Source organism: Coturnix japonica, chromosome 9, assembly GCF_001577835.2.
Source record: "Coturnix japonica isolate 7356 chromosome 9, Coturnix japonica 2.1, whole genome shotgun sequence".
NCBI classification, from domain to species: Eukaryota; Metazoa; Chordata; class Aves; order Galliformes; family Phasianidae; genus Coturnix; species Coturnix japonica.
The window spans coordinates 15,032,095-15,060,029 of record NC_029524.1 but is presented as its reverse complement, the minus strand read 5'-3'; the positions used below and the strand labels follow the sequence as shown (position 1 = coordinate 15,060,029).

Below are 27,935 nucleotides of genomic sequence, written 5' to 3'. Positions count from 1 at the left end.
GGGGGAGGGGAGCCCGGGCAGCGCTCCCCCCCGTGGTGACAGTTTCTAGAAGCACGTCCCGCCGTCCTTTGCGCCCGCAACATGGAGGAGCTGACGGTGGAAGTGCGCGGCTCCAATGGGGCCTTCTACAAGGTACGGGCGCCAGGCGGGGCTGGAGCCGTGTGGGGCTCTGCGTGTTGTGCTGGGGGACGGGAGCGGGGGGCGGCCGGGAACGGAGCCTCCGAGATGGGCCGGGAAGGGGGGGGCGGCGTGGGGGTGTCGGGGTGTGGCGGTGTATGGCGGTGTATGGCGGTGTATGGCGGTGTATGGCGGTGTATGGCGGGGTATGGCGGTGTATGGCGGGGTATGGCGGGGTATCGGGCGGTGTAATGGCGGGGTATGCGGTGTATCGGCAGGGTATGGCGGTGTCTGGCGTGTGTATGGCGGGGTATCGCGGGGTATGGCGGGGTATGGGCGGGGTAATGAGCGGGGTTATGGCGTGTACTGGCGGGGTATGGCGGTGTATGGCGGGGTATGGCGGTGCTGTGAGGCGGTGAGGGGCCTTTCCGGCTGAGGGGGAAGGAGCCGCGGGGAGGGGCGGGGTTGTGTGGGGGTTGCGGTTGTGTGGGGGTTCTGCGGCTGCTGGGGGGGAAGCGGGGACCGCGGGTGGGGTTTGGGGCTGAATGGGGGGAACGGAGCCAGAAATAATGTCTTCTAGAATATCTGAAATAATTCTGTAACGATTTCGGGTTTATTTATGTCATCAGAAGGCTTCCTTCGCCATCAGCCTCCCCGGAATGCCGGGTTGGTACGGGATCCGTGCTCCGTGCCCTCAGCTGTGCCCGTCACTCATTGCCCTCAGCCCGGGGCAGTCGTTAACGCTCCGCTCTTTTTATGGCCACAGCCGCTGTTTGGTTCCCGCAGCATTGTGCTGCTCAGCCCTGCGCTCACACCGGGACCCGCCGGCGCGGGGCGGGACTGAGCGCGGCGCTGCTCGGGGCCGGGGGGCGGCCCTCACTGCCTCCCATTTTCCTGCTCGCATCTGTGGGATCGGGCCGGGAGTCGTTGGGAATCCGAGTGATTGGGGCGGGCAGGGGATTGTGAGCAGCTGAATGCAGGAGTCGGGGCCGGGTGCTTCGGGTTTTTGCTGTTTTGCAACTGGCTGTCTATTAAAAGAGACAAATAGGAGATAATCTTAGGAGGAAGGAATGTAATGAGATAAGCTCCGTGCCCTTGCTAGGTGCTTCTCTTCGTTCTTTTTGCCAAAATCCATAGATAATAAATGTTGCATATCAGATACGTTTTTAGGAGCATTACAAATAACCACGCAGAAACCCACATCAAAATCACCTGTATTTTGAACACGGCTTGCCTAAAAACAACGTTGATTATTTTTCCTGCCCATTAGGAAACATGGAATTTGGAGACACCCCTCTTAGCTTTTCCATTTGCTGCCCTATGGTCTTGGGCAAAGGATGAAGCATGTGCTGGTTCTTTCTTCTGCTTCAGGGGAATGTGGGACTAATGGGAGCATTAGGAGGTGTGCTGAATTCCTGGAGCTGTGTGTACAGCATTTATTGCAATAAGCCTGATTTAAATTCTGCAATAATGACGTCTCCTGAGTCAGTGCGAATTGTCAGGCTCGGATTAGCCCCATCATGTGTTCAGCCTTCTGGATGGTGGCAAACGAGCAGAAGTTTTGCTTCAAAATGTCATTATTTCAGACCAGCTAAATGGGGATTAGGCCCAATGTTGAAAGCCTTTTGCTTCTTGGGGAGTGGGCAGGTTAGAGTGCTTGGGCCTGTAGAAGCCCCAGCTCTAAACAGTCACTGTGGTGCACAAAATCCATCCCGAAACACAATAGACGCAAGTAGAAAAGTGATCTTAAAACACTTTTTTTTTGAAATCTGAGCGTCTGGCTCCATTTTGTGAGTCCTAGAGGTGAGGTTATGCCTGTGCTGTGGGACTGAGTAGCGCTACTAGGAACTGCTGTGTAAAGCTTGGGAAGAAAAGGAGGAAGGGGTGTCAGCCTCATGTAGAAAGTGCTCACCGAGGATTGGTGTTGACATTTGTAAGACTATAAGAGGGGATAACGTTTGAAGTTTGCGCTCAGAACAGTCTGAATTTAGATTCATTATCACAACATTCCTCCTGGTAAATGACGTGAGAGGGATCCTGCTATGCCAGCAGAGATAAAGACCAAAGGAATTATGTAAACTATTACACGATGGTTTTTCTAATTGGTTGTTAATATGGTCTGCAACTCAGCTGTAGTAACAGTAGTGATTGCATCTGTTGGAGTGGTTACTGCAGGTATGACCATGGTGGGTAAAACTGGGATTGCTATCAACTAATAAGAAAAATTATGCTCTTTATTAAAATACATGAAGAATAAGAATGTTTTTTCTTGATGCATGTATTAGTGGAAAGTAACCGTGGTTGTGGTAGACATCAAGTAAGATTCTTTTGTTCTAAAAAGAAATGGTATGTTTTAAACTGAACCTTTTGTTGTGTATCTCCAGACATGATTGCATGTTTTCTTTCCCCTTTGCTTCAAATGAATATTCCAATCCAGAGGACAGAACAGCATTTCTTTTGCATCTTACCCCAAGTTCTCCAGCATTAGACAGCAGAGCACGTTCAGCCAATCCCTGCAGCAAAGCACACTGCGTCTGTTGGTGTTACTCATCTGTTGTCTGAGCCCCATCAGTGCCATCTTTAATCTAAAGGAGTTGTGCTCTCATGGAAAGGACGAGGTTTGTGTGGTGGAACAGCTGGAGAATGGGGTGACAAACCACTTTAGTTAACAATTGCAGCTGCTAAAGGCATGTTGATCCTGACCTCAGGAGGGCTGATGGGACCTACTTGAGTTCTACATTGCAGGTAGATCTATTTTCTTTGAGGCATCAGAGCAGACTTCATTAGTTTGTTGGATGTTTGGTTTTTTTTTCAGTATGAAATGACCAAACATGGGTGGAATTCTTTGGGCTCAGACTGGGTTGGAGAGAGTAAAGCTTGAGTGCTCCCAGTCCTGTCTTGGCTTGACTGCAGTGTTCTCAGGCTGATGGTTTTCTGCTGTGCTGTCGCACAGATGTAGATCACTGAGTCCCAGAATTAGGGACTGGTTGGAAGGGACATCTGGGTCTGTCTGGTTCAACCCATGCTTAAGCAGAGCCGCCTGGGTAGAGCACAGCGCTCTGCACCACATCCCAGCAGCTTTTGGAGATCTCCATGGAGGATTTTCCATACCCTGTGGGCAGCCTGTGTCAGTGCTCCATTACTCACAGAGGCAAAGAGGTGTTTCCTGGTATTGAGGGCATCCTCTTCTGCTTGGCTGTGTCCTCATTGCCCTGCGTTCTGTCAGCTGTGAGCTGTACATTGCCAAGAATGAAAGGAAAATTTAGTCTATATGCAAATGTGAGCCACGGTTCCACTTCTTGTTGTACGAGTTTGTGTGTCTGCATGAAATAAAATGATGCCAGAGTCCATAAGCTGAGCAGTAAATAGCTTATTGCACATGGAGCCTTTTGGGGACATCTGAGCAGCTGGAGATTCACTGCTTTCATTGCTGTAGGGATTTCCATCTACTAAAGAATAAACTCCGGTACGTGCCATGCCCTGGTAGTCTTCCCATTCTGCAGTAGGAGCTGCATTGAGATAAAAATGGCAGAAATGGGAAGTAGGCTTTGACTTTTCACCCTCAGCTGCCAGGTTCAGTAGCACATCCTTGGTGCCCATGGTAGGAGGTGTGGGTTTGGTGTGGGTCTGGTAACAGACCTGGCTGTAGCTCTGGGAGCAGGAGCTGAGCTGGGTGTTCAGATGGAGAGCAGCCTAAATGCTACTGCAGGAGGAAATGATGGAAGAAGTGCATGGTGTTTCTATGTGTACCATCACAGAATGACCCGGGTTGGAAGGGACCTCAAGGATCATGTAGTTCCAACCCCCCTGCCTGGCAGGGCCACCAAACATACACAGTTACCATGTCAGAGCACAGTGTGTAGTTCTGTGCAGAAACATATATCAATAAAAATGTAATGGTGTTTTGAAGTCCTAATGAGTAGCTTTGAAAACTTCATGATATGTTTGTTTTTTAGCTTGACAGTAAAATAGGAAACTGTCATTAAGAGGCTTATGCGGGTGTTGGTGCCCAATTATTACACCAGGAAGCACTACAGTAAGTAGAACGAGGGTGATTTTTTTTTTTTTTACTTTTGTGAAGGCTTCCACTGTCTCCTGATGGACAGCACTTACTTATTACATCTTGCCTTACTGAATGGGAAATCTCAGACATTTTAAGGTTGTTACTGATCTTGGAACTTGTGTGGACCGGTGCATGAACTGTCTCTAGTTGTTGCCATTGAAGAGTCATTGTCTTGTCTCTCTTAGGCTGATAAAAGGCAGACACTGCAGGCAGTGATTATTGATTCCTCACATACACGGTGCATGGAGGGCATCTTTCAGAAGTTTTGCCCTTTGGGAACATGCACATGAAGAAAGCAGCATAAATAACCTGAGTCATTTAGACTTCATTCATCAGCCTAAACCAGGAGATTCAGTGCTGAGGCTCTTGTGTGACTCATGAGGACTCTTGAATTTACACATGAAAATGATGACTGTGAACGGAGATAAGTAGTAATGGCATAAATAAAACTGTGGTTGTTGGAATTGTAATAGGAGTTGAGTATTACTTCCTACCTGATGCCTGCTCGCAATGCATGGCCTCTGGTCTGTGAGCTGAGCATTTCCAATGGAAAGAGCACTTTGAGGTTCAAACCACTGGGCTGAGCACCCTGATTGTTTACAAGCTTCCTGTGTTTGCTTTGATATTTCTGTATGGGGGTCAGGATGGAATAGTAATAATTAAGCAGGAGGCTTTGTATTTGATATGCGAGACAGAGGTGTAGAACTGTTGGTTTAAAATACTAAAAGTCCTTGGTTCTGACAGGAGTGAAAGGACTGGTAATTGGATATGGGCTTCTTGACCTTTATGTCGGTGATTCAGGAGCGCTCTGCAGTGCTGGATGCCAAGTGTTCACTGTTGGAGATGTGCTCAGCTGTGCCCGGTGCTCCCAGTGCAGCTCGTTGTGCAGTGGATGTGGTTCAGAAGCAGCACAGCATCTGTCTGCTGGGAAGGGATCCCTGCAGCCACACTGGCAGCACCTTCATTTCAGGTTGGACTGTTGTGCTTGGGGTTGGCTGTTCTGAAAGCAGGTTGAAGAGTGATCTCAGATTGCATCTGACTATTAGATGGATTTTGTGACTGTGAGGAACTGGATGTAAAAAACAAATATGGGTGTGTATGTGTCCACAAGCACAGTTCACTGTGAGGGCACTTCAGTAAGTCTCGATCCGTTTATGGCATAAGCAGATCCTAATCCTAAATCCGTGTGCAGAACCCAGGTAAAAGGGGAAGACTCTGCGTGTGCTGCTCGTTGTGAGATGAGGAATTCCCAGCTGTGGTGGTTTTGGTGGCATGTGGTCTCTTTTTAGTATCCTGCCCTTCTGTTCATACATGGTACAGTATTGCCTTGTGTTAACTTTGCTGGGTCTCAGATCCCAAATGCAGCTGGCAAGCACTGGCTGTGGCAGCTCTCAGCTTACAGGTGCTGGGAGTTGGTTCCTGCCCAGTGAGTGGCAGAGACAGGTCTGCATGGAGCGCTGCGATCTGCACACCATTAATAGTGTAGTACAGTAGAGTCCCTGCTGCCTCGTGAGCAGCTCTCAGCACATACATGGGCTTCCAGAGATGTGCTGAGTGACTGACATGAAGATCTGGATGGGCCAAAGCTGAGGTCTGGCAAGGTGAAGTCGCACATTAATTTTTCTTCTCATCAGCAACTTTGTGTGGTGTCAAACACATTAGGAAATGTTATGTGTGAGGTGGTTGCTCATACAACAGTATTGCTGCTTTTATGCCAGTATATTTGTTGGTGGTGCATGCTCTCCTGTTGGCTTGCTCTGCCTCTCTACCTGTGCAGAAGAGCTCTTGAGTTTAGGTATTGGCTTTGTCCATCTGTAGCTATTGCTGCTAAATTAAATGACAGTAAGAGCAACCTGTTTGGTTGAAGGAAAGTGAAGGTGTGTAATCATTGAACCTGGCAAGAAATGGTTCTGATACAGTGTAAGACAGCAGGAATGCAAAGTCAGAATACAAATCTGTGTACGTAGGTTACCTTGGTGATAAAGAGCTCCTCGAAAATTCCTGTGTGAAAAACCATCTGGGGAAAAAAGAAAACTTGGTGTTCATCTGACCTCATCTAAAGAGACCCTTCGAAATGTGTAGTATGGAATGGGACTTTTAATGTAAAAAGTAAATCTGCTTCATTCAAAATATCTTAATTTCTCAAGTTTTGAGCAGAACTGTGAAGTGTTTTTTAAAAGAATTGACCATTGGAAAAAAAATGGCAGTAAATGTCATCATGTGTGTGAAATCTGTCTGGTTTTATCTCAGGTGATGGCTGATGATGCTCATAGCAGAGGCCAGGGCTATAGGTAGGAAATCAGAGAGGACTTCTGACTCTTCACAAATGGTTCCATATTTTGACACATTGCTTGGTGATAATAGCCAAGGAATTTATTGCGGAATGATTGAAAACCGGTATGAATTCTTCCTGGTGGTGCTGCTCTGTGCCTCCCGCTGCTGCACTTCTGTTGCTGTAAGTGTTGCCTTCCTCCCCCGATAGAAAGGAAACTGACCAGAAGAGGAGGAATTAAACCTTGGGATTTCTGAAAAACGTGATACTCCTTCAGTGTCCATCTTGTGTTCGTACAGCTGGACTCTGGGCAGACCTTTTTCAGGTTTATTTAGGTACGGTTGTATTAAATGTTTTATTTGTCCTTTGTGACCTGAAGCAAATACCTGATAAATGTTGGCTTATCTCTTCTGAAGTATTTCTCATATGAGTGCTGTGTAGTAAAGAGTCAGAGCGTGCCAACTGGGAATGTTGCACTGATAGTGTATAGCAAACAGTGCATACCTGCACTCGTGGTGCTCCTGTGTGGCACTGCCAGTGCAGCCAGTGAGGGGCTGTTAGTGCCAAGGAGCTCCTGAAACTCACATGGTGACAGTGTAGATAAAATGCTGCTTGTAGTAAGGGTTTAAATCTCAGGTAAATATTGCTTGCTGCCACTAAGTTGGCATTGCAGCAGTGCTGGACCATGTAAACCTGGTCCGTGATGAGGGATTTTTCTTACATATTTTTAATGAAATTGGAATGACTGTCTGTCTGTCTCTAAGGGCTTTTCCTTCCCTGCCTGGCAGTGGCAGGGTGGCCTTTAACAGGGTTTATTTCATTAGGAGCGCAATGGGTGGTTGAGCAAGGTGACTTTGGTTTCTGGTGGCCTGGTGTGTTGGGGATTACCCGGCTGTTTGTGCTACAAGTAGTTCCTTGCACTGCTGGCAGGTGTCTTGCGAGCAATGCTTAGGGAGCAGGCACTCAGGTTTCAAGTGAATGCTATCCTGCTATCCTTCACTGGTGTTGCACAAGTAGAGGTTTGGGTCCAAGAGGGTTCATTCCTTCGGCCCCTTGCAGCCAGCTGTCATGGAGGGCTCGTGCAGCGACTGTCAGGCACATGGAGCCCACGTTGAGGTGCCTTTTGCTGAGCTGACACAATGTCTGTGGGTGCTGTGCTCACACAGCTGACACTTCTTTGCCCTCCTCAGCTGGCAGGTTGTGAAGGGAATGTAATCCATTAAGCAGGTTTCCTGGAGCCCTTCTTAAGGAACTTACGGAACCGTCTTCTCATCTGAAACTGCAGATTCCTTCTCGGTCTTCTGTGCTTGGTCACATACCAGCACAGGAGTCATTAGAAAACCTTTCCTTATTTTGTTATTTTTTGTCATCTTGTGCCTTTCTTCTGTTCCCTTGTGTTTGCAGCGTGCCTTCCTCCCCTGTCTACGAGATGGGGGCTCCTTAATTTCTGCATGGGTTTTGGAGTATAACTCTTTCCATCAGGTTGTTCTTTGTCTTCAGGTTTTTGATATAATCGCTGCACTGCTAAAAAGCCTTTTGTTTTTCAAAGGGAAGAAAAATGGGATTTTGCTGCAGTTGTTCCCAAGATCATAAAAATGTCACACGAAATAACATGAAACATCCTGTGTTCTTTGCTTTTCTGTGAGGTGCAGTGGGTATTTGACTGCACACTATGATGACATAGTGAAGAGGCCATATAGCAGCCTTTGGTGCCAAGTTTTATCCATCCTTCAGGTCCTGCTGTACTGAAGGGCAGTTGTTTGGGACTCTTATTTCTTTTTTTTTTGCTTGTTTGTTTAAGAAGTGAAAAATCAAACAGTGCTGTGCTCAGCTATTGGACCTTATTTTGGGATGGACTCCTTACCCTGGCACTGCAGCTGTCTCATTTTGCTTGTGTAAAGTACTTGTGCGTGCCTGTAAGGAAAACAGTAAACTTTGAAAGTGGTAATTCACTTGTAAATGTGTCTGTTACTTCAAATAGTCCACCTGGAACTAATTCTTAGAGCAGTGAGCTGAGAATGTGAAGCAGCCTCATCATGCAGTGGGATTGTGTGGGAGCTTTCCTACATTCAGACCATTACAGCAGTGGTGGTTTCAGGCTGTGCTGAAATTGCTGCCCTGTTGTGATTCCACGTGTCTTACAACAACTTTGTTTTTGTTTCAGGGATTTATCAAAGATGTTCATGAGGATTCACTCACTGTTGTGTTTGAAAACAAGTAAGTATTTTATCTTAAAAATCATTTGTGTACTGTTGTGTTTGTTTTGATGTGAAGGGGAAGTAGACTTGGTTAGAAAGCTGGTTCTAGGAATACGGGTTCACTGTTGTATTCAGTTTCCGTGAACTGATTCCTTAAATAGCTGTGGTGTCAGAAGTCACAGAGTCAATTAAGCACTCCTTGACTTCTTATTTTGATATTTTAGTAACGCCTGTGGATGCAGTGGACAGATTTAATTAGAAAGAAGTGGCAGCTGTCTATATTCTTAATACCTACAGCAAAGAAAGATGGAAAGTACTTGAGTAGCTCTGTTTCCTGAGCAGTTCTTTCTGTGTCTAACACGGGGAATGTGATCAGCACCATCGGCCAGAAAAAACAATACAAATACCCTGATGGAGTGACTTCTTTTAACAAGTGCAGGATATACATGCATAAAAAATCAACTTCCAGAAATGTGTCAGCTTTTGATGTGCAAGTGGTTCCTGAGCTGCCAGCACCAGCCTGCAGGTTCATCGCTCAGCCTTTCTGGAAGGAAGATGAGGAAGAGGCATAATAGTGGGAAGCTTGCTTGTATATATGCACAATATTGTATGAATGGTTTATGTAATGCTGGGATGTTTGTATGTGTATGTATGTGTAATGCCTGCATGAAAAAATCCTGGGGAAAAAATGATGATCCTGCTTTTTTACTCTGCAAATCTAGTCTTTCTTTCTAACCTGTTTTCTAGCTTTTCTTCTACAAAAATTGGTTAGAAGATGAAGTGGCAGCTGTAGCTAGGACTTCCTGGGGTGGTGATGGAAGCTCTTCATGGTGTTCTTAACACCCCACTCCTTCTCCATTCTCACTGTCCCCCACAGAACCCCACTGATCTGCTTCTTCATCCTCATCTTGTTGATCTTCAGTTTCACATTCAACATCCACGTTACTTTTCTGTAAGAGTAGATGTTCTTTGCCTTCAAGGCACATGCTTTCACACCACGAGCCAACTGAGCTAAAGGAAGTGCCTGTAGTTCACAGCAGGTGTTTAATTATTGGCAAACATGTTTCTGCTGGTTTATATCTGTGTCATCAATGTGTTTTACTGACTGTGTGGCAGCAGCAACTTCATTCTGAAAAGGGTGATCTACAACAAAAGTTGAGTGCTTTGCTGACCAAAAATAGACCTTATCAGGAAGTATGTGCTACTCTAGTTGTGCCATGATGTAAATCTGATAAATTACCCTTTTTACTGAGTTAAATTCATAAGGGCTTTAATCAAATTGGAATTGGCTGGAGAGTAGCATCCGGAATGCATTCTTCTGTTGTGATAGTGATCAGCACTTAGCAAAGTGAGTGTCTGCTAATGGCATTCAGTTCATATTTTCTGCTGTTGTTTACTGGTCCTTATCTATAGCTATCACAAGGTTCCCAAAGCTGGTGAACCAGCACCAACTGCCAGTGATGATTTTGCTGGTGAGTTGCTCCAGTTTTTGACTTCAGGCCATCAGAACTTTAAGTCATATTCTCAAAACCAAGCCTACTGTGTACATTTCTCCCTGTTTGTTATATATATATATCAAAATACCTTATAGCTGCAATGAGTGAGTCATTGCTGTACTGTCTCCTTACAGTAGATGGAGATCCTCCGGAGATGGAAGCAAAGCTGCTACATACAGCTCTAAGATTGTCTTGGAGTGCCGAGGTCTCTTCAGTTGTTGCATCTCATTGTGGGCAGTCTGTAACTTCTCTAAGCTCCCACTTGCTGGATTCATAACCTGCAGTGCACAGCTGAAATTCTCAGGAGAGCTTTAAGCAGCTCAGTTGTTTACAGCAATTTGTATCCCGTTGTTCATTTATGATCATTGTGTTGACTGTTTCCAAATTGAACTTTTATATAGCTTGTAATCAAGGGGATGCATTTTGTTCTCAACTCTTACCATTATCCTTTGCATCTGTGAGAGTAATAACTTCATGAGGGGAGGAAAAAGGCAGTACACAGATCCCGAGGTTAGTGACCATTGCAGTTACAAGCATGATTAAATCACAAGAGATTTTTTTCCAACCTCCTTGACTGTTTTTCAGAGGTAAAAATGAGATTTAAGTGACACTTCTTGACAAAAATACTTTCCATCTTCAACAAAAGCCATCCATAATGCTCCTTGTGCATTGGAGATGGTGTTTTTTCAAAGTTACCCTGTAGTTAGGAGAAAAGTGAACTGTACAGCCATGGCTGGGGCAAAACTGCAATAACCCTTTGGGTCTGTCTGTACCTGATGTGGTCTTGAGGGTGTTCATAAATGATTGATGTTGGAATACTTGGACAGGTACCACGTCCAAGTCCCTTGGATGTTGTAAGGTTTTTTGTTGTCATTGTTGGTGGCAGTGTTGGCTTTATTTTAGTCTATCTTCAGTTGGCATTTTGAGTTGAGAAACAGCTTCATGGCTTCCTGAAAGATTTATGGAGAATAAAGGAATTATAAGAGAATACTGAGGACATCAGTTACTCTACAAGACTTCATAAATACATCTGAAATGTACAGCTCTACAAATAAGAAGCCTTGCAGAACCAAATACAGAAAAATAAGTAGCCTTTCTGTACAAGAAGTTAGCTTATTAATTTGACATGCATAGTAGTAATCAGTATTAGTAGGCAGTTGTGTTTTGAAATGAATCTCTTTGCCAGACTCCTGTTGGAGATTGCTTGAAATAGTTGTAGATAAAATCCTAAAGTTTTATTAGGAAACACAGTTGGATTTTCCTGGAATGCTTACAAACTGATAGTAAGTAGTTACAATGGTGAGTGCCAATGGGATTGTCAGTGTTAAAATGCTGAAAAAATGGACAAACCTCAAGGTGGATTACAAGGATGAATTTGCACATTCCCAAGGCTGTCATGGAGCAGCACACATCTCAGTATGGCATCTGATCTTGTGGAGGGTTTATAAAATCAATTCAGTGGAAACAGTCCATTGAACTTTCTTTTGAAGTTAACTGAAGAAGTGTTCTGGTACTACATATCCTCCCAGCTATGTTTTTGTATTGACAGCGTTGTTTTGCAACTTTGCTTTTGAAGATTGCTTCCTGGGAATGAAGAAACAGGCTTGATAATATGAAATGAGTGAGAGTTAACTAAACTTAGAGTTCTAACAATAAAGACTTTAAGAAAACAACAGAAAAATTCTGGAACTGATGTGTAATCTCTTCAACTTTCAGTTGGCAGCCAGAGCGCCAGGTACCCTTTAATGAAGTCAGATTACCTCCACCTCCTGATATCAAGAAGGAAATTGGTGAAGGAGATGAAGTGGAGGTGAGTTGATCCAGATGTTGGCTAATGAGCTGTTCTGTTACATAACTGAGCGTCTCTTTGAGATGATGGTGATTATAAGTAGATTAGTGGGGAATGAAAATGGAGTGTGTCTCAAGTAATGGATTTATTAAGCTGGTAAATAAAAAACATTTGTGTTCTCTTAGCGCTTTGAAAGACAGCAGGTTTTGCTTGCAGAGAAGCTGTCTGAAATTAAGGGGTCTTTTTTTTCTCAGAAAATTACCAGTGGAACTTGATTTTCATCTAAAATTTGAAATAGAGCCCAGTATTTTAAGAGATGAAAACCAAACTTGCTAATTCTCAGTTCTCATGAGAACTGCTGGAGATTTTTAGTTATGAAAGTTTAAATATGTCTCAATAACCTGGGTTTCAGTCAGAGTGAAATATCTTGTCTGTAAATATCTTGGAGGGAACAGTGTGTATTAGCTGTTCTATGGAGAAGCAGTGTTAACAAGAAATCACACATTACACCAGGACATTATAAGGTGTGTGTTGTGTCCCTGGTGTGCCATAGTAGTTTTAGTGATTGCCACAGTTGAACGTCCTGTTTTTCTTGTCATTGAAGTCACGTATCTTTAAGATGCTGTTACAGTTCTGGGCATATAATGTAAGCAATGCTGCCTGTGTGTGCTTGATATTTCTATTTTTATTCAAAATGCATGGAACCCCTTGGTTTTGTTAGAGGTTAATCTCAAGGCATTTTTTACCTCAGATTTCTTCACTTAACTTAAATTTCTTGTTTAGTCTGCATACAAATGATTAGAAGACCAGGAAAACCAGAAAGCTTTGGATAGCACTGGTTCTGTATTTGGTCTTGTACTGTTAGTAGTGTTTGTTAAATAAAAATATGTGGTTGTTTGTGATGTCTTAAGTTTGTCAAATTATCCAAAGGCAAAATAAAACCTTAATTTTGGAGTTCCTTCTGTATGAGAATCTTTGGTGTTAAGAGAGTCTTTAAGTTTAGTGAGGAATCACCACTGAATTAAGTGTTTTCTTAAGGCTTTGTGTCCCTCTAGCAATTTCTGTTGTATAGTTGGTGAAATATAGAAAGGAAATCTGTCAATGATCCTTGCAAAGTAATGAGAACTTGTGCAAGAAGCACAAAGTAATAATATTGAAGGCAAAAGATATTTCTGAGCAGCATACTGTTCCATTGTAATGAGAACTAGAGGAGTTGAGATGCTCCTCTCTGATCATAAATGTAGGCAACTCAATTATGTCTGTCCGTGCTTTACATATTGTTTTTTCACTTGTGTTTAACTGCTTTTGTTTTCAGGTTTATTCTAGAGCAAACGATCAAGAGCCTTGTGGTTGGTGGCTGGCAAAAGTTCGAATGATGAAAGGAGAGGTAAACTCCTTACTGCTGCTTTCACGCTGCTTTGTTAGATAAAGTAAATACAAAAGTTCTTTATAATGCAAAAGATGAAGAAACTACCAGTACAAAAGTATGACAGGACAGATTTTTAAGCTGAGATCACTTTGAAATGACCCATGCTGTGTTTATACAACTGGGAGTGTGTTTTTATAGCTGAGCGGCACATTCTGATTATTAGTAATTAAAGTGCATGGAGAACTGTATGCATGCATGCTGTACATGGCTTCCAAAAATCCTTCTTTGTGAACTGAAGTTGGCTCTAAGAAATAATAAAGTAATAAGCCTCAGTTGTGATTATGATCACTGTTCAGACTGCAAATCTAATTCTAGTAGTTCAGCACTCTCTATCTACAAAAGTGCTTTGATGGTGGTTCTGTTTGTACCTACATTTCAATTGAGTGTAGTGGAAAAACAGTGGTTTAGTTTGTTTGTTTTTGCACGTGCAGAACTTGTTTTACTTTTGGCTTTTGTGGTTACTGAAGTTACCATTCAGAAAAAAACAATTCTTCCATAGTTCTACGTCATTGAGTATGCTGCTTGTGATGCCACTTACAATGAAATCGTGACTTACGAAAGGCTCCGACCTGTGAATCAAAATAAAACTGTCAAAAAGAACACGTTTTTCAAGTGCACGGTGGATGTTCCTGAAGATCTGAGAGATGCGTGAGTAGTTATGTGTATTTTAATAATAAGGCAATTCTTTTAATGGAAAGAATTTGAGTGGGGGTGGGGGGTGGAGTTGGGATGTTATTTTTGAGGGTCATGTGCAGCTCCATTAGGAATCATAAGGGTGGCTGTGGCTGCTGTAGCTGAGTTTGAATTTACTGGCTGGGGTCTCTGCTGAGGGCTTGGGCTGGGGACAGAAAGCAGATGCTCAGGTGGGATCTTCAAGTCATGCTGCAGGCTTATGTAGCTGATGAACTCACAGCATGTCTCTGGCTCTGAGAGATGCCTCATGGAGAAATAAACTCTGGCAGCACAGAAAGAGAGAACTGAACGTTCCTCACTATAAACTAGTAAAACATTCTGGGATCTGGTTTTATTATTACATGGTCAAAAAGTGATAGGACAAGGGGAATTAGATTAGGTGCTGGGAGGAAATTCTTCGCTCAGAGGACGATGAGGCACTGACTGAAGCCTCCCAGAGCTGTGGGTGCCTGGTCTGGGTCCAGTGGGTGCCATCACTGCCCATGGCTGAGGGAATGGAACTGCATGATCCTTAAAGGTCCCTTCCAACCCGGGTCATTCTGTTACTCTTTTTTGTTTTGATGCAACTTCTTAAGACAAGTCATTTATCTCTTTAGATGCGCTAATGAAAATGCACATAAAGATTTCAAGAAAGCTGTTGGAGCATGTAGAATTTTCTATCATGCTGAAACTGCTCAGCTAATAATACTTGTAAGTAACTATTTTTGTGTGAATGTTGCATGAATTTCATTACATCTGTATGGTAGTGCTGTAACCGTCTGTACATTTCTATGGATTGCGGTCTAACTTCAAGAGCTGTGTAAGCTGTGAGCAGTTTAATATATGCAGATGTGTAGATGTGTGGGGGCAGGCCTTTGGAGGGGGTTCTAAGTTCTGCTCTGCAGTTAGCCTAAATTTAGGAACAGCTTTCAGGTATGGACGACAATCATAACAGACTGAGGGCTGCTTCACTGTTTGGTGTGGATTGCTCAAAGCTAACTACCTTACTCTGCTTGAGAGCAGTAGGTTCCACCTGTGCAGTATTACACTCCGTGCTTTGACCCACAACTGGGTTTCCAGATGAAGAGCTGCATCAGCTCACATCACAAAAGCCAGGGTGTGAACTGACAGGTGGGTAGTGCGGATTAGCAGGAAGCCCAGAGCCTGAATCATAGGGAGGGACCAAACTCAATACTATGTAGACTAAGGGAGCTTTTGCAAAAACAGCTTAGTTGGCCTTTTCAAATGTGAAATTTCTTTACAAGCAAAGCCATTCAGGAATTCTTCACTTAGATTTTTCTGTGTTTGCTTTGTTTTTCTACATAGACTTTTCCTGATATTAGTTTCTCTGCATGTTTGCTTATTTAATCGTATCCAGTTGAATCAGACCAGGGAGTCAATGAGTGATGAGTATAATATGGTAGAATAACATTTCATTTGGTTTGGAACATCAAAGGCAAGGAACTACCGTGTAGATGGCAACAAGACTTCTAGTGTTAAACATAATGTGAGTTAGTAAAGATAGTGTGGGATTTTTCATTCTTTGTTTTGTGGAAGAATAATGTCTATGGACGTTTCCATGTGCTGGAAGTGTAGCTTACATTTACAATTTATTTAAATACACAGGTTCCTAATTCATCCTTGAAATGTGCCTTTCACTAAAAACTGAAAGTTAACGTCTGTTTTCTTTTCTTTAGTCTGCCAGTGAAGCAACAGTGAAGAGAGTGAATATACTGAGTGACATGCATTTGCGCAGCATTCGCACCAAACTTATGCTCATGTCAAGAAATGAAGAAGCTACAAAACACTTAGAAGTAAGCAGTAGCTTGAAGTTCTTGTTGCTTGAAGCAGTCCCTGTACTTGATGTCGATGGGATGCACATGAGCCTTGTTTTCCTTTTTCCTTTCAGTGCACAAAGCAGCTTGCAGCAGCATTTCATGAGGAATTTGTAGTCAGAGAAGATTTAATGGGACTTGCTATAGGAACCCATGGCAGTAACATACAACAAGCCAGGAAGGTTCCAGGAGTTACTGCAATTGAACTTGAGGAGGACACCGGTACTTTCAGAATCTATGGGGAGGTAAGGAAGGAGCTTTGCGTGAATCTGGTGAGCATTTTGCTCACTATCTGTGTTCAGAGTGGTGAGAGCTTTACACAGAGCTGGAGCAGAAATTGCCTGGCACTCATTTGGATATCCATGCTCACGTTTGCACTGTGGCAGCTTGTGCTACATGTAGGTGAAATACAAGACTTGGTTGCAGTGTTGGTTTCCCTGAGATGTGTTCTGTCCTAATCAGTCCAAGTGCTATTGCACAGATACAGGGTAGCTGCACCATGTACGTCAGTCAACCTGAGTGAGGTGTTGTTGACTGCTATCTTATTTGATGGAATGTTTAACTTCTTTTTGGCTTCCTGTGCTGTTATTGGTGCCCTCCCCCTGCTACCCGCCTGCTGGTTCATGTCTGGTTTTGCTTAATCTGTGTGGTGTCTGTCCTCTAGCTGAGCCAAATACATTTAGGCATGTATTGGCTTCTTTGTAATTTGGCCTTTTAATGCTGGTTTTGTTTTGGCCAATTAATGATGGATTAGGTGAAGAACTGCTGGTTTGCCCTGAGTTATGTTCCATTTGTGTATGTCTCTTACCTGATGTGCTTTAAATCTCACAAGTGCCTGTTGACAGCACCAGCTTTGTCCTTCCTTGGCAACCCAAGTAGTCCATGTTACTAAGGATCTTGCATCTGTATCTGTTTGTCTGCTTTTTGCCTCTTTTCTGCTGGTGCTGGCAAGCAGCCAGACCCTAATGCCTGCTGCATGTTCAGGCTGTTTTGCACTCAGAAATGTGTGGGAATAGTGACCCCATATCTTTGACGTCATAGAGTCTGAGGATCTCCCATGATTATGTTTTGCAGTGAGGTTTAGTGTTTCTCAGAGCCAGAATCTCTGAGGGAAGAACCAGGAGATGCATTTTGAGGAATACTGGGAAGCTACAAAATTAGAAAGAAATGAAGCTGTGTAGGATTCTGTTTATGCTTTTTCCTGTGTAATCAAAATTGCTTTGATTCCTGAGCACTCCCCCTTCTGACTGAGCTCCTCGTTTGTGGTACATAGAACCCACAGTACTGTGAACTTGAGAGCTTAGGTAGTGAGCTGGGTTATCCATGCTTCTGAAATAATTTGGTTCCTCAGAGGGAGAGAGCCTCATCTGAAACAGAAAACTTTCTGTTAGAGCTTCCTTACTGGTAAAATTGAATTGCATGTGCAATTCCTGAGGTTCTTCCATGTTATACCCATTTTAAGATACTTAGGTGTTACGTTAACTGCCTCTGGATGGAAGAATAGTAATATTCCAGGAGACTTAGTTGTTGTTTTCCATTTGGAGGGAAGGCTGTTCTTTAGGACCATTTAGGACTCTATTCCATTTAAAGTAGGAGAAGAACATACTTCTTGTTTTGGTTTTGTTCTGGGAGGAGAAATCAAGTTCATCACAACAAAAAAACCAGTTCCTGGCTGTGATTTAGGAAGCACTTCCCTGCATGGGACTGGGCTTCTCAAATGACGGACAGAGGTAATTTTTCCTGTTTGGGAAGGTCTAAAAGAGCTACTGTGACTCTGGAGAGGCTTCCAAACACTGCTCTTGGTTGACTGAATGAATCTGAAGCTCCAGAGGTGGCCTCACCATTTATAGTAGATGTGTGAGTCTGTCTGCTGTATCTGTATTAGCAGCTGTGTTAAACAACGTTTTCCTTGAAATCTGCAGCCATGCAGGTTTTGTTTCACGCTTTGGTTTAGGGCTGTGATGCTTCAGAAATAGTAGGAATAACACTGGATTTAGGAAAACATCCTGCTTGTAATCTTTGTTAAATACTGTGCAAATAAACTGGAAGTGTCTTGATTGTATGGGGGACCGTATGGAGTAACCAAGCAGGAGTGCACATCTATTCTCTGCCTAGAAATTAAGACAGTTCCTGCTAACTGGAGTCTTGGAGATGTGTTTTCTTCCCCTGCGTATGTGGTCATTGTGTTCCTGTTCTGAATTACTGGCTGCAAAGATGTATCCAATCAGTGCTCTGTGCTGTCTCATGTTGGGCTGTGAATGAGTCACGTTGCATAAAAATTCCAAGTGTTTGCAGCAAAGCACAGATACACTCTGTGTGTATTGGAGGACACCAGTCCTTGCAGCTGTGTTCCTTGTTGTGGCTGTTCATGCGACAGCAGTCACTGACCCTTCTTTCTTTGGGAAAGAAGCGATCATGGTACCTCTGAGGCAGGGCATGGAGCTCCCAGTCGTGTCCTCCCTGCAGAGCTCACGGAGCATAAAATGCTACTGCGTGTTGATGTTGGTCGTTTTATCTGTTACTGTGAGAATGCAAATAGCTCTGCTTCCTGCAATCACTTCCTGTTTGTCTCTTCTTCCATGCTTCATTGCTTGTTTCATCTTGAAATCCATATTGCCCGTAGTTCTCTCCTTAGCATTTTTACCTGTGCCAGAATTGCAGGTTTGTGAATGTTACGTCCCTCTAGGACTTGGTTAAATTTAATGTGAAGGCCCAGGTGGCATCTGTCTCCTGTGTTGCACAAAGGATGACAGATGAAAGGGCTGAAGCATCAGTGTGTCAACGCTGTCATTGCTGACTAGATGCTGACTGTGCTTTCACTGGTGGCAGTTTTGTGCTGTTTATTCCTCCTTGCAGTATCTGTAGGACCTGCAGACATTTATTGCTGCTTAATTTCTATCATTTCCTACTGAAACTTTGAATGATAGAAGTTGTTCCCATGAGCCAGTGATAGTGTCATGTCTTAGAAAGCTTTATGACTGAGGTGTGGCCGGAACCACTAATTTTGTTATTTAAAATGTTGACTCTTGTGGTGCCCCGTGGGTGTTGCTGCAGGGTTTTGTTTTTAATGTATTGCTTTCACTTATTTATTTATTTTTACTTTTCAGACTGCTGAAGCTGTGAAAAAGGCAAGAAGTTACTTGGAGTTTGTGGAGGATTTTATTCAGGTTCCCAGGAACCTTGTTGGTACGTAATGCTCCTTAACCTGTAGGAAGGGAGCACACGCAGCATGACTGTGCATAAAGCTTTAGGTGCAAGTGCCTTGTTGGGCTTTCCATCTATATAGGAAGTGATTCATCTTTTAAGACTTTGTGCATCAGGGAATTATCAAGAAACTGCACGTTATTTTAACTCTTGAAATGTTTTTGGGCAGTTTTCATTTATGTGTATGACATGGGAAAAAATCTTGAGGGGTGGGAAGGTAGAAGGTAGAGGGGAGAGAAGTGACAACAGTTCTTGGTATACAAAAACCTGTTCTGAACGTTTTGTACGCTGGTCTAAAATAACTCTTCTTTCTCTGTGAAGGAAAAGTTATTGGAAAAAATGGGAAAGTGATTCAGGAGATTGTAGACAAGTCTGGAGTCGTCAGGGTGAGGATTGAAGGAGATAATGAAAATAAACTGCCTCGTGAAGATGTGAGTACTTCAGTTCTTCCTGTGTTTGCATTTTTATTTTGAAATGAGTTGTTTTGAATCCTTTAACAAAGAAAACACCAGAAAACACCTGCAGAGAGTGAAAATGTCTGGAGCAGAGTGCTGCATTACTTCCTTAGAGTGGGGTTACTGTTACATCTCGGTGTCATTATTCAGTTTGTAACTATAGACTTTGTGGCCTATGCATCCTTGTTTTTCATGGCTAACCTGTAATGGTGATGTTTGTTTTAAGAAACCATGGCCTCTGTGGTAGAGTTGTGCTTATGGATCGTTTAACAAAGCCCACCTTACAGCTCTTATAGCTGTAGAAATTGATTTTTAGGTCTTTTTCAGAATGGCATTGTGCAGTGAGTCTTGTATGAAACAGCTCAAGAAACATACTTGCTTCAGGAGCAAAAACCTACCTCCTATGTACAGCGTAGTTGTATAGCTGGCAACACTGGAAACACTAATTTGGGTCATATATATTTTAAACAGATGAGAACATAGCATAAAATAGTCCAAAGCTTCTTCCTCTTGCCAAGTTGGTTTAGATAACCACTGGGCACTCGTCAGGAATCTCTGGATACCTTTATACACAGCTGCTGTGATAGAAACGTGTGCAGCAATTGTGTTGCAGGGGCAACCAGTGGTACATAGAAACTGTATGTCAGATTACCTTGGGTGGTAGAGTAGGGTGTTGGGAGCACTATGGGCAGTCTGAAGTCCTTAGCAGAGAAGCCCTTATCCCAGACTCTGGGCTGTTTCTAGTGTATCTTTGCTGTGTAAGATTCAGTTACTGTTCAGATTGCTTTTATAGATTAAGGATGAAGTGTTTTGATGATGTTCTTCTTGAAAGCAAGGTGTTTTGTTTTGTTTTGTTTCTATAGGGAATGGTACCATTTGTATTTGTGGGTACCAAAGAAAGCATTGGAAATGTCCAGGTTCTCCTAGAATACCACATTGCGTACCTGAAGGTAAGTGTTTCAGAAGGAAAAACAAAGTTGTATAAAAAGCTTCTAATGGAGTACAGGATATCTGAGAAACAACTTCAGAAGGGTTTGCAGCTGATCAGCTGTTTGGCTGTAGACTACTGGGAATTGAGGCTTGGTGCCCCGAAACCTCCCCTTGTCTAAGTGTTATTTAGGCCTTTTAAAGCATGATCATGGCTGCTGCTTCCTGTTGGTACTGAAAGAGCCGGACTGCAGAGAGCACTGCTTTAAGTGGTATCTGAGAAGTAGTATGTGATTGCTTTCTCCACATCAGTGTTGTGTTGTTGATTTAGGATGAGGCTGAAGGGACGGTGGTATTTTATGGGGGAGAAGTAACATTTCTTCCTCTGACGTGTCTTGTTTCCATTTATATAGGAGGTAGAACAACTAAGACTGGAAAGGCTCCAGATTGATGAACAGCTGCGTCAGATTGGTATGGGCTTCAGACCTTCCTCTGCTAGAGTCCCTGAGAAAGAAAAGGGTTACACAACTGATGAGAGTACCCTCTCCTCAGTGCAAGGTTCCAGATCATACAGCGGAAGAGGGAGAGGCCGCAGAGGCCCCAGTTACACATCCGGCTACGGTAAGTTGGTTTGCTATCACCTCCAGAGCAGCTGTCGGGTGAATCCTCAGTGTGCTGTTGAGTTCTAACTTTTTGTAGGTTTCTTTGTGTGTTGAACAGGTGAGTAAAGGTACAGTGGAAAATTCAGAATTGCCATTTGATTTTTCACGTAGCTCAGAAAACCTGCTTGGATTTCTCTTTTTTCTGAATGGTGATGCTTCTATTATTTACTCTTTTCTGGCAGGTTGTTTCAGTAAGTGTAGTTGATGTTCAGTTGGTTTATATGTGTGCAATATTCAGACTTTCATTTGGCAACGTGTGGGGGTTTTTCGCTGTAAAACAGCAAGAATTGCATGTTAGAGCCATAGGAGTCGGGATATCTTTATTCCAGAATTGTTAGTAGGGAGAGTTCCTGGATGCTTGAAATAAATGGTGGGTGATTAATTTCTTAGTAGTAAAAAACTGTGCGGGTTTGGTTAGCTCAGAAACAAAGGGAAGTTATAAGCAATATTTAATATAAACAGCTAAATTGAAGCATTACTGCAGCCAGATGGGGTTGCTTAGCAACAGCCATTAGCTGTGAGGTGGTGAAGTTGTCCTTGGGAATTTCAGAGAAGTTGCCTAGAAACTGCATCGAATGCCTGCAGTGTGTGCACAGCAAATAGCGTTCAGTCCTTGATGGATCCACACACATTAATTGCCATTTGAGTAATTTTAGAGCCCTTATTTCTCATCCTACTGCAAACAGACTGAAGAAGCGTAGTACTTAGGTAGCTGAAACTCTACATATTTTTATTTGTGCACATTTAGATGTTTTTGTTTTTGTAATTGCATCCTTGTATTAGAGTTTATTTTGAATTTGTATATTCTTATGTATGTGTATAAAATCTAAGGCTAGGCCTGCTGGTTGAGAATCTGAAACCAGAATACAATCTCAAATTTCATATTCACTTCCAATTTTCTTTTCCTTCTTGTACAAGGTACAAACTCTGAGCTCTCTAATCCCTCTGAAACAGAATCTGAGAGAAAAGATGAACTTAGTGACTGGTCCTTGGCAGGAGAAGATGACAGAGAAAGCAGACATCAGCGTGACAATAGGCGACGTCCTGGAGGACGAGGGCGCAGTGTGTCTGGAGGCCGTGGACGTGGCGGACCTCGTGGTGGCAAGTCATCCATTAGCTCTGGTACTTCATCTCAAAGTGCATCTCTGTTCCTTGCTGCTTTTTCTCTAGCCTTTCTGAACATTCCCTTTTTACACTGTAATCTTAATAAACTGGTATTTCAGTGAAGGTCCATGATATTTTATCATGCGCTATCATTAGATTTCTGTTGATCATCTTCTGCTTGTAATGATCTTCATTTCCTTCCTCAGCTGTAGACAGGCAATAATGACGTCACTGAACATTACAGATCTTTGCCATGCTACTCGTGGTTGCCTTTTGAGTTAAGCTTTTCTTTTAGATACAGGAGAGAAGAAATGAAAGAATGAAAGTTAGCACAGTCACATTCTGATAAAGTAATAATTCACAGCGCTTCAGTAGCGTCAGCATTGCCATCAAGCTGATGAAGTGAAAGGGATTTTTACACACAAATGCCTTAAAGTAAAAAGTTCTTTAAATGTTCCCTTGAAGTCTTTGTGATGCAGTAACGTACGTGCCACGCTGTGGTGTCTCAGAGGATTATGTTGTTGGATTAGAGTGTCAGAGAGGAGCCAGTATGCACAGGACTATAGTGCTTATACCTTGTCATAAGGTTGCTTAATGTTTGAAACCACATATTGAAGCCAGTCTGGAAGATGACGTGTCTGACTCAGTATCTTAAATAAAAACTTCTTGTTTTTTTTAGTGCTTAAAGATCCGGACAGCAACCCTTACAGCTTACTTGATAATACAGAGTCGGACCAGACTGTGGATACTGATGCCAGTGAATCTCACCACAGTAGCAACCGGCGCAGGAGGTCACGCAGGCGAAGGACTGATGAAGATGCTGTTCTAATGGATGGAATGACAGAGTCTGATACAGCTTCTGTTAATGAGAATGGTTTAGGTATGTAAACGGCTAGTTGATAGTCCCAGAACAAGTTTGTAAGAGAAAAGAGTTATCCATGTAAGTGTAGTGTTCATTTCTATTAGTGATGAGTCATTGTTCTGTTAAAGGTTGCTGTCTGATTAAAGGAAGACTTCTACCTCCATGGCTCTGCCATGAAATATCTTGTTTACTGAGCTCCATTAGTATGTTCATATGCTCTTTCGTATGCCTCTTTTGTAAAACCTATCTGATGGAGATACCAAAGACTAACTTTGTTTCCTGTTTGTACTGCTGTTTTCATAGAAACACGGTGCTGTTATAGATCAGCGTTCTGTCTGTCCTCCGTTACCTCAGTGTCAGGGTAGGAAAGCTGCTTAAGCGGCTGTTAATTCATCTCTACCCAGTTTCTGCTTAAGTAAATTCTCTTTTGATACTTATTGGGATGAGAATATAATTTGCTGTTTAATAGTGTAGAAAAAAAAACACCTTATTTTGTGGTTGTGGCTAAAACCTGACGTATGGTTGTTTAATAAATGAAACCTGAGGTCATTAAGCATATGCCTAAATGTTTTCATGAGCCAGAAGCAAAATAGTAACATCTAGCTTTTTCATTGTGTATGCTTTCAATATAAATATGTTGTTCTTTCAGCCTGTCTTACTTAGCCTGTTTCTTAGCCTGTCTTTTTTAACAGAAGCAATTTTAAATGCTCCATGCTGAAACTGCTGAAGAATATTTTTTCATCAGAAATAGTTCATGGTAAACTTTGCAATTGCAGATGATAGTGACAAAAAACCCCAGCGACGCAATCGTAGCCGCAGGCGTCGCTTCAGGGGTCAGGCAGAAGATAGACAGCCAGGTAATTCGAGTGGAGCTGTGGGTATTCTCAGGTCAAAAGCATGAGAGAATGTTGTGTCTGCTGTTTTACATATAGCTGCATAATATACAAAGGTTAATAACTAATAAGACTACTAGATAAAGATGAAAGATGTTTCTTGCACTAGGAGAACTTTTAAAAGTTCTTAATCTGTCTAATGGAACTAATTTATAATGTCTAACTTTGTGCTTGGAAATACAATTGAAGCTTACGATCCGGTTCTCATTGAAGTCAATAGCTAATCTTCTGTTGACTTCAGTAGTCCGGGATCAAGACATAAATGAAAGTTCATGATCTGCACTCACTTGCGTCTGCACACTTGCACTGAATGTGACACAACCTTTTCAGCACTGGCTGAGGAGCAGAGGTGGCCTGGCAGGCTGTAGGTGCCCTGGCAGAGCTCTGCGAGGGAACCTGCACGGTAACTGCCAGTCCAGAGCTTGACTGAAACTTCTGCTGTCAGTCTTCAGCTTTTGTGAGCATTGTAAATCATCCACAAATTGAGGGTGGGACGGAGGAGGAATTTAAATGAAATTGCATGTTTTCAGTTTTTGTTGTTGTGGCTTGTTGCACTTCTTTTGTGTGTACTAACACTGGAGATGATAAAGGTGAACTAGCTTGTTTCAGTGTAATGCCCTGTTCAGAAAGCTCTTGTATGTGCCTTAAGGTAGTCACAGGAGGTCTTGTAGATTGACAGGCTCAAAAGATCACAACATCACCCACATTTGTTTCCTGTCTATCTGTGGTGCTCAGACAATATTGGGTTTAGAAGAAATAAGGTTGTTGCCTCACAGTAATTAAAACATAAGGAGAATAAAAAGTAAGCTGTTAAGCTTGTCAGCATTCTGTAGTTGGGTAACACAGTGATACAGTTCATAAAGGGGTGGAGGAGATGGCTGGCATCTCTACAACGTGTGAAGTGTTTCTCTTTAAATGCAAACATTCCAGGAACAGAACCAAATCCCCAGAAAGTTCTTATTTTTTCCCATTGATTCCTTTGTTTAAAATAGCACTTCCAATTTCAATAATAGGTATTTTTGATACAGCCAGTAAGAGCGTTGGTACTCACACGCTATGTGACAAATGCTCCAAGTTAATCATCACATGTATTCACTACTTCTATAGAGAATGAAATGGAGAGGAGGAACTCTTCCTCCTGAATACAAGGAGTCTGCTTCTGTAGTTCCTGGGTTCCTATTACACTTGAAAGTATTAAGGATCGGTGTTTTACACTGTGTGTGAAACATGCTTCATCCCTGTATTAGAGTCGGGTACAAAACATCACTTAGAGAAGTCTTGTGCAGAGACTCCCTTGGTCTCAGCAATAACACAGGGACCCAGTTAAGAGCCTAGTTAATGTAACAGAGAACTTGTGCTTGCTCTGCTGATACAGGATTCTTACACAGTTATTGATTAAACCCAGGAAAATAGTTCACCTGAATGCATGGTATACTAAATACAATTGACTGTACTGTTAGTAGGTAATGCTTGCCAACTCTAATGTGCTTTAGCTCATCAAAGATACAAATGTATATTTAAATTTGTAGTACTGTATATTCCAAAAATAGAGTTGACTCTCAATTGTTGTGGTTACGAGAGGGCGGGATAAGACAAAACCAAGCTACAAGAACATGTGCTGAGGTGGTGAGAAGAAAGGAGGTCAGAGAGTCCCTGGCCAGCAACCAGTAAGTGTAGCCATAGCAGTGCAAGCATGGCTGTCCTGCTTTGGAGTACAGGCCTACTCATACAGTGCCACCTGCAGTGCCTGTACGCACAGCAGCAGTTGCCCACCTGCCCGCAGGCCAGAGGTGGATTGACTTTTGAGTACCAGGAGGGTGAGTTCTCTTGTCAGTTGCTTCATGGAAGTAACAGCGATTTGAATGCTGCTCTGTTGTAAGTGATAACATACTCTGAACCTCCCCCCCCCAGTTGATTTTGTATTTTAACCTGCATTCATTTTATTAGTGTGAAATTCATCACTACTGAAGATAGTTAAAATCCCGATTTAACAAGTGTACGGGTATAAAGAGCCTGCAGTCTTGATCTCCTGAAGTCAGGTATAGAAATCCCTTCTTTTCAGATAAAATTTACAATCAGGACAGAAACATTATTTTATCAATTGATTTCAAGATTCTGCCTTCAGATCACCACCAGCTACCACAGATTTTGGTGAAAATTCCACTTTTTAACATAAAAGAACTGATCCTTGCTATGTAGTTGCTGACCTGTAGAGTCAAGGCCTTTTGTGAGGTAGCTCCCAGTGATAGTGTGACTGTGCAGAATAAGGGTATGAAGTTTGAATGCTAAATTAAACATCTAATATGAGCATCACTAATTTTGTTTTCCTTGAACAGTAACAGTAGCTGATTATATATCACGAGCTGAATCTCAGAGTAGACAGAGAAACCCTCCGAAGGAGACACTAGCCAAAACCAAGAAAGAAGCGGTAAGAGGATTTTTAATGTACATTTCCTTTTCTCTTCCTTTGTGCGAAAACAGTAAAGGAATGCTCGATTTACATCATTTTCATTGAGAGCTCTGAGTTCAGGAACAGATCGTTAAGAGTAACACCAGTTCACAGTAAACAGAACTGAGCTCTAACTTGTAGAATTATCAGTGCATCATCAGTGATGGCTGTAATGCTTAAAGGACTTCGGTTATTGCAATACATTTATTACTGTAGCATTGCATGATAAAATGTGCAAATTATTGCTTATTTTGCTGTATGAGTCTTGAGAATTAATCCGTATAACATTGTATAGATGGGGGGGGGAAGAGGGGAGGATGTAAAGATCAGGATGCTGTCAATGACAGAACAGATGCAAGCGATCAACAGACATTTCCTATTTCAGTGTTGCTGTGTGAGCCAGAGAGGAATTTACATTGCATTCTGTGTTTTTATGGATTCTTCTAATGCTATTCTGTATTTCTTTTTTTCTCTCTTTCTTAAGACAAAAGATACGATTGATGAAAATAGCCCTTCTGAAAAGGCAGTGAATGGTCCTGCTACACCTGCTGTGGATGAGCCTTCTAAATTACAGCACAGCCCTGATGAAAAGAAAGTTACTGTTCAGGAGGAGGGAAATAATCAGGAAGAAGCAGTGCTGAATGGTGTTTCATAAACTGAAGTTCCTAGTTTACAGTTCTTCTACATTACATTTAAAATAGTGCTTGTATAAGCTTGCCAAAGATAGAATATGGATCGCCAGTCTTGACACCGCACTTTCAGTTCCTCCATTTTGGAATACAGAAAGGGGAGGGATCCTGAAGAAATCATATGTTAAACATACTTTGACACCTACTGTGTTATAAATATATCATCAGATGTGCCTTGAGATAGTATATGTAACATTTAAATAAACAAAATTGCTGGCTATAGGAAATGTTATTTTGTTTTCAAAATACGGCAGAGATGTGAGGGGGATCCCTAACATAATACTCTTTATGAAAGCATTAGCTGCTTTTGTTACATTTTTAATAATATGCAACCACTTCTTCACCTGAGGAATACTAGAAAGAAATGCAGTCTAAAATATTTTGCACTGAAATGTAATTTCTCCATTAGTTTAGTCTGGAAACTGGTCTGTTTTAATACATGTTTTTTAAATGCTGTATGTAGAGGAAAAATCTGCAGACCACTGGAATACATTTGTTAAATTCTCATAATCTGCAGGGATACTGGGTGACATTGGCAGTGACTGTTCTACATTGAGGCTTTGTTTGGTTTATTTATTAAACTGTACAGTATTTAAAAATCAAACATAGCTTTAGTTAACACTAAGCTGAATTAGTCATGTCCATTAAGACATAACCTGAACTACTGAAAAGATCAATTTCCAGAAAGTTTATTCTGTATAAACTCCATATGTTAGTCCTTAGTAGAGTATTTTTATTTTTGTTTTGGTTGTTTGATGTGCAATATGTTTTTTTTGTATGCTGGTAGTAAAAGAAAATAAACTTTGATCTTCCATCTGT

General features: G+C 42.3%; 1 protein-coding gene across 4 annotated transcripts; it reads left to right on the top strand.

The window, feature by feature from the left end:
• The first annotated feature begins 1 nt into the window (after nt 1).
• Nucleotides 2–27,935, top strand: FXR1 (FMR1 autosomal homolog 1). Of its 4 annotated transcripts, none has more exons than XM_015871609.2 (17): nt 2–132; nt 8,617–8,669; nt 11,863–11,956; nt 13,251–13,322; nt 13,864–14,012; nt 14,654–14,747; nt 15,734–15,850; nt 15,946–16,116; nt 18,979–19,057; nt 19,397–19,506; nt 20,394–20,480; nt 20,871–21,078; nt 22,074–22,241; nt 22,903–23,103; nt 23,862–23,942; nt 26,315–26,406; nt 26,912–27,935. In XM_015871609.2, exons 1-17 carry the CDS (start codon nt 82–84, stop codon nt 27,080–27,082), a joined length of 1,998 nt encoding a protein of 665 aa, XP_015727095.1. In that variant the 5' UTR covers nt 2–81; the 3' UTR covers nt 27,083–27,935. The 4 variants fall into 4 exon arrangements, with proteins under 4 accessions (XP_015727095.1, XP_015727094.1, XP_015727097.1 ...); XM_015871608.2 differs by having other exon boundaries at nt 22,038–22,241; XM_015871611.2 differs by lacking the exon at nt 23,862–23,942.

Excerpts from the sequence above, each read along its gene's own strand:
- FXR1 (XM_015871608.2), top strand. The coding sequence starts at position 82 with ATGGAGGAGCTGACGGTGGAAGTGCGCGGCTCCAATGGGGCCTTCTAC. Across the intron at positions 19,058-19,396 it reads GGTTCCCAGGAACCTTGTTG|GAAAAGTTATTGGAAAAAAT; the intron begins GTACGTAATGCT and ends TTCTCTGTGAAG. Across the intron at positions 22,242-22,902 it reads CAAGTCATCCATTAGCTCTG|TGCTTAAAGATCCGGACAGC; the intron begins GTACTTCATCTC and ends TGTTTTTTTTAG.